This window comes from Osmia bicornis, chromosome 3 (genome assembly GCF_907164935.1).
Source record: "Osmia bicornis bicornis chromosome 3, iOsmBic2.1, whole genome shotgun sequence".
Taxonomy (NCBI): domain Eukaryota; kingdom Metazoa; phylum Arthropoda; class Insecta; order Hymenoptera; family Megachilidae; genus Osmia; species Osmia bicornis.
In genome coordinates this window covers 12403217-12416984 of record NC_060218.1, presented here as the reverse complement: position 1 = coordinate 12416984, position 13768 = coordinate 12403217, and the positions used below count along the sequence as shown (strand labels likewise).

Sequence of the window (13768 nt, the reverse complement as noted above, 5' to 3'; positions counted from 1 at the left end):
ATCAAAGGAAAAACACCTTTTCTGATCAATATATATATATCTCACACGTTTTTCGGGTAAAACAATAGTCATTATTATACAATAGGTTAAGCATCTTTACCCTTGATAAACCAGTATTGTTTTTGGATTGAATTTATCTAATAGTAATCATTAATATCATCAAGTATTAATAGCACTAAACTCAATAGTCATTTTCAGTTGTACTACCTTCAATAGTTTTTGAATTACATCTTTATTTGTTGCACACTATCCAGTCTACTTTATTACTTTGAGTTACAACACCTATTCTTACATCAAATCCACGCATACCAACACAACGTTTCAAGGAGGGACCCGTATGGGATCTAGAACACTGACGAACCCAACGGAAATAAATCCTATCTAAATTTCCGTCTTTTAAAAATTGCTCTGTTCGTAGAGGACGTTAACGCGTCATACGCGGTCAGAGCTGGTGGCAGCGAAACCTTTCTCATCGCACCGATTAATCGAATCAGGAAAATTGACAATCGATCTTTCCAATTTTCTTTTCTTTTTGATCTTTTACGTTGCGCGCTCGCCTCGCGTCGTAATATCATTCCCACCATAATAATTCCCACCGCGTAATATCATGACGCACGCTGGAACCTGATCGGGACCTGGCGCTTTCTTAGGCTTGATCTTGCTAGCCGCGACAATTACTTCTTCAGGAGTAATCTCCGTTTCAACCTCTGAAGATTCAGGCATCTGGACATCCACTTCCTGCGCTGCGTGTATAGTTGTACTTCTCTCACACTCTGCATGCACCTCGGAGGTGACGAAGAGCTTCTTGATGGCTCGTTCAGTTTCGTCTTCATCCATTTTCATGGGAGGACCCTTTGGCTTAATTAATTTCAAGATAGCCTTGTACGGCTTTCCCCAAACATCCGTATCCACCGTTTCCACCAAGGCTTTCCAGGCATCCCTTTTGGCTTTCCTAATTTGCCAATTTAACTGGCATTTAGCATCTTTATATTCCGCCAGGGCGCAGCGCAGATGTTCGTCGTCATTTGTCATCCTCTTCTTCATTCGGGTAAGTATCCTTTTCTTTTTTAGAGCTTTTTTCCTCAGCAGGGCAACCTCCGTGTTCCACCATGGAACTGGTGGTTTTTCTTTCCATCCTGACAGGTAAGGTTTATGACTCTCTTCGATCATCTTTTCAACATCCTGCAAGAATATATCTATCTCCTCTATTGTCGTACGCAGTGGGGGAGCACTTCCGTCCTTGAACTTGAGTACGAACTTGTCCTCAAAACTCTTACAATGAAGGGTTTTTAGGTGTCCGCCTCCGATTGTTTTGATTTTTGGATATGTTTTAGAGGGCCGAAAAATAAAGTATACGTATTTTTTATTTTTGCCCGTTTTCATATTTAGGGGGTGAAAACGACCCTCTAAAGTTTCGGCTACGATAGGCTATCTCGGAAACTATCATAGATAGAAGAAAACTTTCGAAGGAAAAGTTTCATGGTTTTTATGCACATATAATAACTGGTCATAAATTTTGTAAAAAATAATTTGTTTATAACAAAAAATTTATTTATAACATTATTTTAAAAGTGATCACAATTTACATAATAACAAAAAAGAACATAAATTCGTTTCTGAATCCATTGATGTATTATATGCTATGTTTGCCTCTTACATTTTTGCACATTTTAATATCATATATGCATCGCGCACATACGCCGCGTCGCGGTCATACCAAATATGACGTACGGTCAATATCTTTCTTGCAACGATTTTCTCTTGCAAACAACATATATGATCAGCTACATTTTATTTAATTCTTTCTGTTGTTTTTATTACACTACAATCTATATATCAAATAACCAAGGAAGTACAGTCGGCCGAGCATGAGTCATATCATGTGACTCTAACAATAAACCAGAATCAATGAATGCATATAGAAGTGATACTTTTTACGCACTTAACAAACAGTAGACAATTAATCATATGTGTATATATAGTTCTTCAAACCATCATTCGTGCACTTTGCATGTTTCTTCGAACGCGTAGAAACTTGTGTTGCGTATCGCCGCGCGGATTGTTTCTTTGTTGGGGTTGTAAGGCCCAACTAAACCTTGTGGTACGCGACGCTACACAACACGTGTCCGCCAAGTTAATTTTGGACACTGAGATCGATTGTTCTTTTTTTGTTGCCGATAAATGTGTAGGTATTGAATTTGGTCGATTTCGTATGCCACTACACCTGAACCGAACGATGTTCAATAGAAAGAAATCTAATTCACGTCTCGACTGCTAGACGTGAATGACGATTATTCTGTGGCCGATTTCGTATGCCAGTTGTACTTCGAAACTAAATAAGTTTGTGTTCTCCACGATGCGACGTTCGAAAGAGAAGTGTCGAGCAAACCGTCCGATGTTTGCCATGGCACCTCGTAGTGCTGTCCAAGGCGTTGCTGATTTTTTGCCTTTTCCAATCAACGTCCCTTTCTAAAAATTGTGGACTCGCGTGTACGCCCTTTGGCCACCCCTCTTGGAGAGAGGGTGTGGGTTGTCTTGTGGAAGGAGGCGGTTCTCGAAGGTTTGACGGAGTGACATGGTTTCCTTCAAGTCGACCTTTGTTTAGCAGATGCCGTTATGCACGTGTTACTGACCGACTCTTCAGGTCTCCAGGTTTATGACATGTCTTCGAGCTGTTGGGACGGCGAGGCGCAAAATTCGGAGCTATTGTATTAGGATTAAAGAGGTTCGAGAAAATAAAGTTTACTGTCGCGCGAAAGTGAAATTGTCGGTTGTAAAATTTAATAAAAATGTGGAAAAGTTAATCTCTACCAGAATTTGTTTTGCACGTTCATGTCATAAACCAACCTTCGAGAACCATCGTGCATTGTATTCCGCGTCGGACGAAACATTGCACTTTCTTGAGAAGTTCTGCCACTCATGTACGAGTCACTTGATATTTTTGTATGCTTAACAATAGCAGTTTATCAGGTCATGCGTTATATTTTGCGAAGCTTTGCTACTTATACCCCGACAGTTGGTTAGTTCTTTAGTCAAACCTGAGCGTTCAACTTTATCACAGCATTGATTTTGTAATACAGTGATTAAAAATGATTATCAATCCGATGAACGTGATTAATTTGTTATTAGCCACATTTCAAACGATGTATCTGATGGATACTCCTATAACAAGAGAGGAAGTACAATTGAAAGAAGCCATTCAAAAAATGTTGCTCGATAACATATTTGCATTTAATGAAATTGAAGTTTCTGAAAATCGTCATTGGACTTTTTGGATCAATTTAAAGAATGTGAGGTTGAAGCTGTTGAAGAAGATGATGCAAACGAAAATTGGTCTGGGGAGACATATATTGGAGTTTGTTCACAGCGTGATGAAGACGTTGATGTCGATTACAAGCGGAAAGCAGTTGCGTTTGGACAGAGGGAGAAAAAAAAACGTAAACTTGCTACTGTTCAACATAATTTTAGACTTGTTTTTTCTGAACGACAATTACGAAGATGGGCTCATCAAATTGAAACAAGTGGAACTAAAAAAGAAAGATTGGCTCAAATTTTGGAATTCGTGACAACAAATATGAAAAAAGCTATTGAATCCGGTTATATTTTGCATGATAGAGATATACGACGATGGGCTTTGCAAGCATATAAAGAACAAGGTAACGATCATATGACATTTAAAGCTTCCAAAACATGGCTGTATAATTTTAAAAAAGCTCATCGTATTGTTTCTCGAAAAATAACAAATTTGTAACACGAAAGACATAGAAGACGATGAAGTATTGAAAGTTAAAGCTACGGACTTTGTCAATGAAGTAAACCCTTTGATTACGAGATACGGAGATGAAAATATGTACAATTCAGACCAGAGTGGATTTCAATTAGAAATACATTCTGGACGAACTTTAGCAGTGAAAAGCCAAAAGAAAGTAGAGTGTGTTGTAGAATCTGTACCTTCAACAACGCATAGTTACACAATACAACCAACAATAACTGCTGATGGAAGATTGTTGTCGCCCCTTTTTATGGTTTTGCAAGAAGCAAATGGACAATTTGGACCAATAGTTCAGAAAACATTATTCAAACCGACTAATGTGTACGTGACTGCATCAAAATCTGGAAAACTCACTTCTGGTAACCAATACCTTCAAATTATTTTTGATTGATAACTACCAATATACATGTGTATAATTACTAAAGATTTCAATTTAATATTGTAGCTCATTTCAAAATCTGGTTGGAAGAGGTCTTTTTTCCTAATACTAAAACAACGTCTGTGTTGTTATTAGACTCTTGGAGTGGACACTGTGAACAAGATATACATAATGCGAAACCAACGGGTAAAGAAATTGTAATTAAGATGATACCAAAAGGTACCACTGGCCGAATCCAACCTCTAGATGTTTATGGATTTAGGGTGTGGAAGAATTATGTTAGGCGTTTCTCCGATGATGTGCTGTTACATGATTACGATGTTAATCTCCATTTAAGAAATAATATAATTAAGTTACAATCACTTGTACACAATCAACTATCTTCACCAAGATATAAAAATCTATTCCAGTATGCTTGGTACAAAAGTGGATACACAGAAAAAAAATCAGGAGATTTAGTGAATCCTGTAGATTTTGCTTTCGAAGAGAACACACAAATGAAATGTGCACTCTGTGATGAAATACCAATAATTAGATGCTCTTGGTGTAAGAAAGCATTTTGTTTAAAACATTTTTTTCATGAATATCACTTCTGCGACAAATATGAATATTAAGTAAACCATTTTGTAAACTGCATGTATCTTACAAAAGCTTCAGATTATAAATTTATACCACATATACATACCTAACATACACGTGAAATATAATTGTACCAATCATGTAACTAGTACCGGAAATTAATTTACATTTATTATATTCCTTACTATCTGTATCGCATATTAATACGCAGATATGTACTAATATAATTTTTATTAATCTTGTAAGCTTTAAATAACTTATTAATGCCCATTATACATGGAAAACGCTAGATATCGTAATGGATATTAACCGGACATCCATATCTGGTATGACCGCGACGCGGCGTATGTGCGCGATGCATATATGATATTAAAATGTGCAAAAATGTAAGAGGCAAACATAGCATATAATACATCAATGGATTCAGAAACGAATTTATGTTCTTTTTTGTTATTATGTAAATTGTGATTACTTTTAAAATAATGTTATAAATAAATTTTTTGTTATAAACAAATTATTTTTTACAAAATTTATGACCAGTTATTATATGTGCATAAAAAACCATGAAACTTTTCCTTCGAAAGTTTTCTTCTATCTATGATAGTTTCCGAGATAGCCTATCGTAGCCGAAACTTTAGAGGGTCGTTTCACCCCCTAAATATGAAAACGGGCAAAAATAAAAAAATACGTATACCTTATTTTTCGGCCCTCTAAAACATATCCAAAAATCAAAACAATCGGAGGCGGACACCTAAAAACCCTTCCTTGTTAGGGTCAACTTTTCTAGGGCCCATGCTATTTTCAAGGAACCTACGTCGGGCATTATGTTCCCCACTAAAGGTATGCATCAAGTATCGGTGATCGGATGCAGTGTAAGAGGTAAGTACTCGACTGTCAACCAAATCTCCTAAAGCAAGGTCATTACATATGACAATATCAATCTTACTGCCTGCTCCTCTGTCACAGGTAATCACCCCTACGGAGAGTACAGGGTGTAATCCAGATTCTTCACAGAACTGCTGTAGGGTCCTTCCGCGAGGGCTCCATGTTTTCGACCCCCATATAGGGGATTATTATAACTGTATCTGCATTAGATATAATGTAACATCTTGATGCCTTCCTACAGATCAATGTACATTTATTAACAATATCATTACTACTATATCGCATTAGATATGTAATATACATTTTTAATTACAACATCGTTATTACTATATCAGCATAGATATGTAATATACATTAATAACAATATAATTATTACTATATCTGAGTTAGAAATATTGTAATATACTGATTGCTTCGTACAGATCAATGTACATTTAATAACAATATCATTAATACTATATGTGCATTAGATATGTATATACATTAAATAACCACATCATTATTACTATATCTACATTCGATGTAAGTTAATATCTTGATACCTTCCTAAAAATCAAAGAACAGTTAATAAACAATATCATTATTACTGTATCTGCATTAGATATGTAATACACATTTAATAACAATATCATTATTACTATATCTACATTAGATATGTAATATACATTTAATAACCATATCATTATTACTATGTCAGCATTAGATATGTAATATACATTAAATAACAACATCATTATTACTATACCTTTTTTTTTTTATATTTTGACAGCAAGAAAATACATTTACGTACGCCAGGGACCCGTCGGGTTAGGAGGGGTCTCGGGCAGTGTAGGACTCGAAGGTACATACCAACACAGGTTTCCCTGAGTTGGATCGTTACAGTACCCTAATACCCACTAAAAACTTGCTCGTATCGGCCACAGACACCTCCGGCAACCCCAGGGGGCCGTAATGGAGAGCATTACTGTGTAGGCACGATGTTGCTTACCCATCGACCAACTCGGACGACCTAAAGGCGTTCAGTCGTCAAAGAACGTCGCGGATAAGCCCCAGCGCACCTCCGCTTAAACCGCAGGCTATTTTGGCCGACGGTGATTGCATTTAGCCACAGAAGGTACAGAATGCATTAAGTGGGCACCCTGCAGCCGCTGTGCGTACACCCCGCCGACAGTTGTAAATTCTCCTTGAAGAGTTGTTTTTCCCTAACCGTGTGTATGCTACGCAGGAGATGGGTGGGATAAGCTGAGCCGCTTGGTCACCAGCGGCCGCAAACCACCATGAGGATGTGCTAAGCCTCTTCATGGGCGGATTTCAGCCTGGGAGAGGTCGCGAAAACGAAGGAGTGCTCGATATATGCGGGAGAGAGGAGAGCCCGAGCCGCCTGGACACCAGTGGCCGCAACACACATTTGGGTGAGCTAAGCCTCTCGATGAGCGGATTTCGGGCCAGGACTTGGTTACGCGCACTAAGGAATGCACGCATGGTAGCGAGCGAAAGGAAGGCTTGGGTTGCCTGGACACCAGCGACCGCTACGCACATTAAGAGCGAGCTAAGTCTCTTAATGGGCAAATACCAAGCATGGGAGAGATCGCGAGAGAGAATTGGCAGCGCACAGCAATGCTCTTTAAAACGCGTAACGAACCGACCTGGATCGCCTGGACATCTGCAGCCGCAACACAGTTGGGTCGATGGGCGTATTCCAGGTTAGGGAAAGATCGCGTAAGGTAACCGTGTTCGAAGGAAGCTCGTATGTGCTCGCGACAAGTAGGGCCGGATCACCTGGACATCAGGGGCAGCAGCACCAGGTTCCGTGAGCTGTCCTCTTGATGGCGAAATCCGGTTTTAGAAATGGAAGCGTAATGTATCACGTGATCGAAGGGGTGCCGATGCGCGAGGGTTGTTCCGGGTCGCCTGGACACCAGCGGCAGCAGCACTCGTAGGAATGAGCTGGACCACCCGGTGAGCGAATTCCAGACGTAGGATAAGGTGCGAAACGTAGCGCGTAGTCGAGGGAGTGCTCGTACGAGCCCGCGTATGGGGCATGCCCGAGTCGCCTGGACACCAGTGACCGCCACACACAATTTGAATGAGCTAAGTCTCCTTTGTGGGCGAATTCCGGGCCGTGGGAAAGGACACGAAAATTTTCGAACGAAGGAATGCTCATGCGAGAGCACGCGGTAGAGCTCGGGCCACTCGTATCGTTTGTCGCATGCATTCATCCATCCATTCAGTTCATTCAATTCTATACTTTTTTTTTTTATATTTTGACTGCAAGAAAATACATTTACGTACGCGAGGGACCCGTCGGGTTAGGAGGGGTCTCGGGCAGTGTAGGACTCAAAGGTACATACCAAAACAAGTTTCTCTGAGTTGGATCGTTACAGTACCCCAATACCCACTAAAAACTTGCTCCGTATCAGCCACAGACACCTCCGGCACCCTCAAGGGGCTTTGATGGAGAGCATATTGTGTAGCCACGATGTTGCTTACCCATCGACCGACTCGGACGACCTAAAGGCGTTCAGTCGCCCGAGAACGTCCGCGGATAAACCCCAGCGCGCCTCCGCTCATGACGCAGGCTCGTTTTGGCCGACGGTGATTTCATTTAGCCACAGAAGGTACAGATGCATTAGGTGGGCATCCTGCAGCCGCTGTGCGTACACACCGTCCGACAGTTGTAAATTTTCCTTGAAGAGTTGGTTTTCCCTATCCATGTGTTTGCTACGCAGGAATTGAACGGGATAAGCTGAGCGCTTGGTCATCAGCTGGCCGCAACGCACATTTGGGCGAGCTAAGCCTCTCATGGGCGAATTTCCAGCCCGGGAGAGGTCGCGAAAACGCAGGGAAACTCGCGAAATTGCGAGAAAGGAGAACCTGAGCCGCCTGGGACACCAGCGACCGCATCACGAATTTGGGTGAGCTAAGCCTCTCGATGAGCGGAGTTCAGGCCGGGATTTGGTTTACGCGCACTGGGTTATGCACGCATGAGAGCGAGCGAAAGGAAAGCTTGGGTGCCTGGACACCAGCGACCGCTACGCACAATTTGGGCGAGCTAAGTCTCTTAAGGGCAACTACCAAGCATAGGTGGACTCGCGAAAGAAGCATTGCAAAGGCGCGCAACGATGCCCTTTAAAACGCGTACCGAACCGACCTAGATCGCCTGGACATCTGCAGCCATAACACAATTTGGGTCGATGGGCGAGTTGGCAGGTTGAGGATAGAGCGCGTAGGGTAATTCGACTCCGTGGGAAGCTCGTGTGAGCTCGCGACAGGTAAGGCCGAATCGCCTGGACATCAGGGGCAGCAGCACCGGGTTAAGTGAGCTGTCCCCTTGATGGGCGAAATCCGGATTGCAGGGATGGAAACGTAAGGTATCGCGTGATCGAAGGAATGTCGGAGCGCGAGGGTTCTGGGTCGCTTGGACACCTTCGACTGCAACACACATTTGGGTGAGCTAAACCTCTCGATGAGCGAATTCCGGGCGTGGGAAGAGGACGCGAAAAGTTTTCGAACGGGGGGATGCTCGTGCGAGAGCACGCGGTAGCGCTTCGGTATGCTCGTGCCGTTTGTCGCAATGCATTCATCCATTCATTCAGATTCATTTCATTCGACTCTATACTACACGTATCTGAGGGTACCGATTCAATTCTATACTACACGTATGTAAGGGTTCCGCAAGCGGGATGCTACGTATAGTATGTATGCAGTTGGAGAATCTGAGGAGCAGAGCGGGGTAGGGTTCGCCAAGAGTCGGCCGGCGAGAAGAAGAATCAGGCCGGCCGGTCTCGATCCACTGCCAGCGGGCACGGCGAGAGGGACCGCTCGAGCTTGGGATGCTGCGAGGAGCGAGCGCACGGGATCAAAGAAGAAGCCGCGAATTCAGCAACCGGAGGAGAGCCGAGACGCGAGCATAATATATCCGGGATTCAGCGTCGCTGATTGGAAATCGCGCGCGCGAAAAATTAAAATTTTAAATTAATAAAATGTAATTTGAAATTTGAAAAGTGTAATAAAGCTCAAAATTTATCAGAATCTGAAAATTATCAGGAGGCTAGGAATTGATGATATGTAGTTGAAAAACAACGCTGAAATTATAAATGAGCATTGATAGTATCGAGTCTAACTTGATAAGTTGATGCAGATTGTTTTCCAAAATTGACAAGGGAGAGGTAGGTGTTCGGGCAATAAAGCATGTATTAATTTTGAGTTTCAGAGTTTGGATTTTAGAACGGCGTGGGAACTGTGAGATTTTTGCGTCTCGTTGGGTGGATGGAAGACGCACGCAAAACGGCGATGCACGGATTGCGTCACCCGCTCGCAGGAGTGTGCCAGAACTGGGTCAATGAGCTCAGCCATCGGCCGATATCCGAAGGGTTGCGGACGGCCGCGCTCGTGCACGACGGGCACGTCGCTGTCCACCTGAGGGGCTTCGCGCGCGGTTCCTTTTTTAGTCGCCTTTACGACAAGCCTAGGAGGCTGGAGACGTATTCTGTAACCCCCGTCTCCAGGGAGATTCAATTCTATAATACACGTGTGTAAGGGTACCGTAAGCGGATATGCTACGTGTAGTTACGTATGCATAGGAGGATCTGAGAAGAAGAGCGGGTAGGGTCGTGATTCGCCAAGAGTCGGCCAGCGAGAGGAAGGATCAGGCCGGCGGTCTCGATCCACTGCCAACGGTACAGCGAGAGGGACCGTTCGAGCTTGGGATGCTGCGAGGAGCGAGCGCAGGGGATCAAAGAAGAAGCCGCGAATCAAAACCGGAGGAGGGCCGAGACGCGAGCATAATACGTTCAGGATTCGAGGTTGCTGATGAAAATTGCGCGGCGCGAAAATTAAAATTTAATTAACTCAATAAAATGTAATATTGGAAACATGTAAATAAAGTTTCAAAATTTATCAAAATCTGAGAATTATCAGGAGGCTGGAATTGATGATTGGTGGTAAAAACCATGTTGAAATTATAATTAAGAATTGATATGTATCGAAACTAACTTTTAAGATTGTCGTGAAGGTTACATTAAATCTAGAGGTAATTAAATACGGTTTTCGCGAAATAAAGTTGATACAAATTGTTTCCAAAATTCTGACAAAGGGAGAAGTAGGTGTTCGAGCGATAAAGCAATATATAATTTGTTTTTCAAAGTTTGGATTTTGAACCCCGCGTGAGAGCTGTGAGATTTAACGTCTTGTTGGGTGATGGGAGGCGCGTGCAAACGGTGATGAGCGGATTGCGTCACCCTATCGCAGGTAGTGGCCAGAACTGGGTCACTGAGTCAGCCAGCGGCCGATATCCGAAAGGTTGCGAGCGAGGTTCAGGTCGCCTTTTACGACAAGCCAAGGAGGCTGGAGACGTATTCTGTAAACCCCCCGCCTCCAGGGGAGTTATTACTATACCTACATTAGATGTAATGTAATATCTTGATACCCTCCTACATATCAATGTACATTTAGTAACAATAGTCATTATTACTATATCTACATTAGATATAATGTAATATACTGATACCTTCCTACAGATCTATGTACATTTAATGACAATATCATATTACTATATCTGCATTAGATATGTAATATATATTTAATAACGTACCATTATTACTATATCTGCGGTTGATATGTAATATACATTTAATCACAATATCATTCTTAGTATATCTACATTAGATATAATGTAATTACTGTTCGTGCCACAGATCAGTGTATATTTAATAACGATATCATTATTACTACTCCACATTAGGATATAATGTAATATCCTGGCCCTTCCTACAGATCAATGTACATTGAGTAATAATATCATTATTACTATATCTGCATTCGATATGTATATACATTTAATAACAATATCGTTATTACGTATCCACACTTAGATATACTGTAATATACTGATCCTTCATACAGATCAGTGTACATTTACTAACAATATCATTATTACTATATCTTCATTAGATATAATGTATATACTGATTCCCTAATACTGGATCAATGTACATTTAATAACAATATCGTTATACTACGTGTACATTAGAAAATAATGAAATATACTGATTCCTTCGTGCAAGCAATGTACATTTAATAACACTATCATTATTAGTGTATCTACATTATATATAAGTAATATACTGATCCCATTCCTACAGATCAGTGTACATTTAATAACAATATCATTATTACTATCCACCATTAGAAATAATGTGTTCTCGGCGAGAATTAGAGTTTTCGGAAAAGGCGTGGATCCGTCTTTCAAAGACGTTGGGCGTCGAGGAGAAGATGAACGACACAGGTTAGCGGTCACTAACTGTGCATAACTTATAATTTTTTACACAAGGAGTTGTGAATTCCAGCACTACAAAAATCACACTTGTGTTGGAATTTGGGATTCCACGATTCACAGACTTCGCGGTGCAAGCACTGAAATGAATTTAAAATGCTGCTAAACTCGAGTAAAGATAAAGATCTTGGTCGTTGTTGTCGCTTGATAATCGCTCTCTGAATTGCTTCCGCATAATGGCGTAACGGTTCGAATTTAGGAGTTTTAATATTGGCGAGCGCTCGGATCGGTAGTTAGACAGCGCAGCAGCGATTACTTTTACTTATTTTGTGAAGACGGATTATCGACCCGTGTTACGCGACCGAGATATTCGTACGAGTTTGATTTGCGAAATTCGTACACTACACACGTTATAAAGATGCAGAAACACCGTGGCCCCTTTCTTTGAGGTAACTCTGCACTATTTCCGAGCTGCAAATGCACTTCCAGCGCAGTTGTGCAGAAGAAGAACAAGAAGAAGATGAAATATCACGGAATATGTGCGTGACGCACCTTTGCTTGAGGTATATCTGCAAATATCTCGGAAACGGTGCTAGCTATTGCAAAATGTTAATAGACCTTTTTTGTATGAAATTATATTTCCCACGATTTATGTTCTAGGACATTTTTTGATCCAGATTGCGTAGTTTTTCGAGATATATCGAGCTATTCAAAAAAACTACGCATCCGGTCAAAAAATGTCATAGAATAGGAATAGTAGTAAAATTTAATTTCCTACAAAAAACGTCTCTCAAAATTTTGCCATAGCTCGCACCGTTTCCGAGATATTTGCAGATATACCTCAAGCAAAGGTGCGTCACGCACATATTCCGTGATATTTCTTCTTCTTCTTATTCTTCTTCTGCACAGCTGCGCTGGAAGTGGCATTTGCAGCTTGGAATAGTGAATACAGCTTAGAATAGTGCAGAGTTACCTCAAAGAAAGGGGCCACAGATTTTCTGCATCCTTATAATGTATGTGTGGCTTCGGAACTTTTAAATATCCCCATATATCTCGAAAAATACGCATCTGATCAAAAAATGTCATAGAACATAAATAGTAGGAAATTTAATTTCCTACAAAAAAGGTCTCTTACGATTTTGCCATAGCTCGCACCGTTTTCGAGATATTTGCAGATATACCTCAAGGAAAGGGGCGTCACGCACATATTCCGTGATATTCCTTCTTCTTCTTGTTCTTCTTCTGCACAGCTGCGCTGGAAGTGGCATTCACAGCTCGAAATACTGAATACAGCTTAGAATAGTGCAGAGTTACCTCAAAGAGAGGGGCCACGGTGTTTCTGCATCTTTATAACGTGTGTACGTGTACGAATTTCGCTAATCAAACTCGGACGAATATCTCGGTCGGTAACACGGGCTCGATAACCCTGTCTTCACAATAAGTAAAGTATCGCTGCCTGCGCTGTCTAAGCCGCCGAGCCAGCGCTCGCCAATATTAAACTCCTAAATTCGAACCGTTACGGCATTAATGCGTAAGCAATTAATAGAGCGATTATCAAGCGACAACAACGACCAAGATCTTTATCGTTACTCGAGTTTAGAGCATTTTAAATTCATTTCAGTACCTTGCACGGCGAAGTCTGTGAATCGTGGAATCCCAAATTCAAACACATGTGATTTTTTGTAGTGCTGAATTCACAACTCATTGTGTAAAAATTATAAGTTATGCACAATTAGTGACCGCTAAGCTGTGTCGTTCATCTTCTCCTCGACGCCCACGTCTTTGAAAAGACGGAATCCCCTCCTTTTCCGAAAACCCTCATTCACGTCGAGAACACATTATTTCTAATGTGGATATAGTAATAATGATATTGTTATTA

The 13768-nt window shown here is 41.3% G+C and overlaps 1 protein-coding gene across 1 annotated transcript; it reads left to right on the top strand.

Moving 5' to 3' along the window:
• The first annotated feature begins 3767 nt into the window (after positions 1–3767).
• LOC123987656 lies at positions 3768–4975 on the top strand. The gene is made up of 3 exons (XM_046285011.1): positions 3768–4131; positions 4218–4337; positions 4435–4975. Exons 1-3 carry the CDS (start codon positions 3849–3851, stop codon positions 4485–4487), a joined length of 456 nt encoding a protein of 151 aa, XP_046140967.1. The 5' UTR covers positions 3768–3848; the 3' UTR covers positions 4488–4975.
• The last annotated feature ends 8793 nt before the right edge of the window (positions 4976–13768 follow it).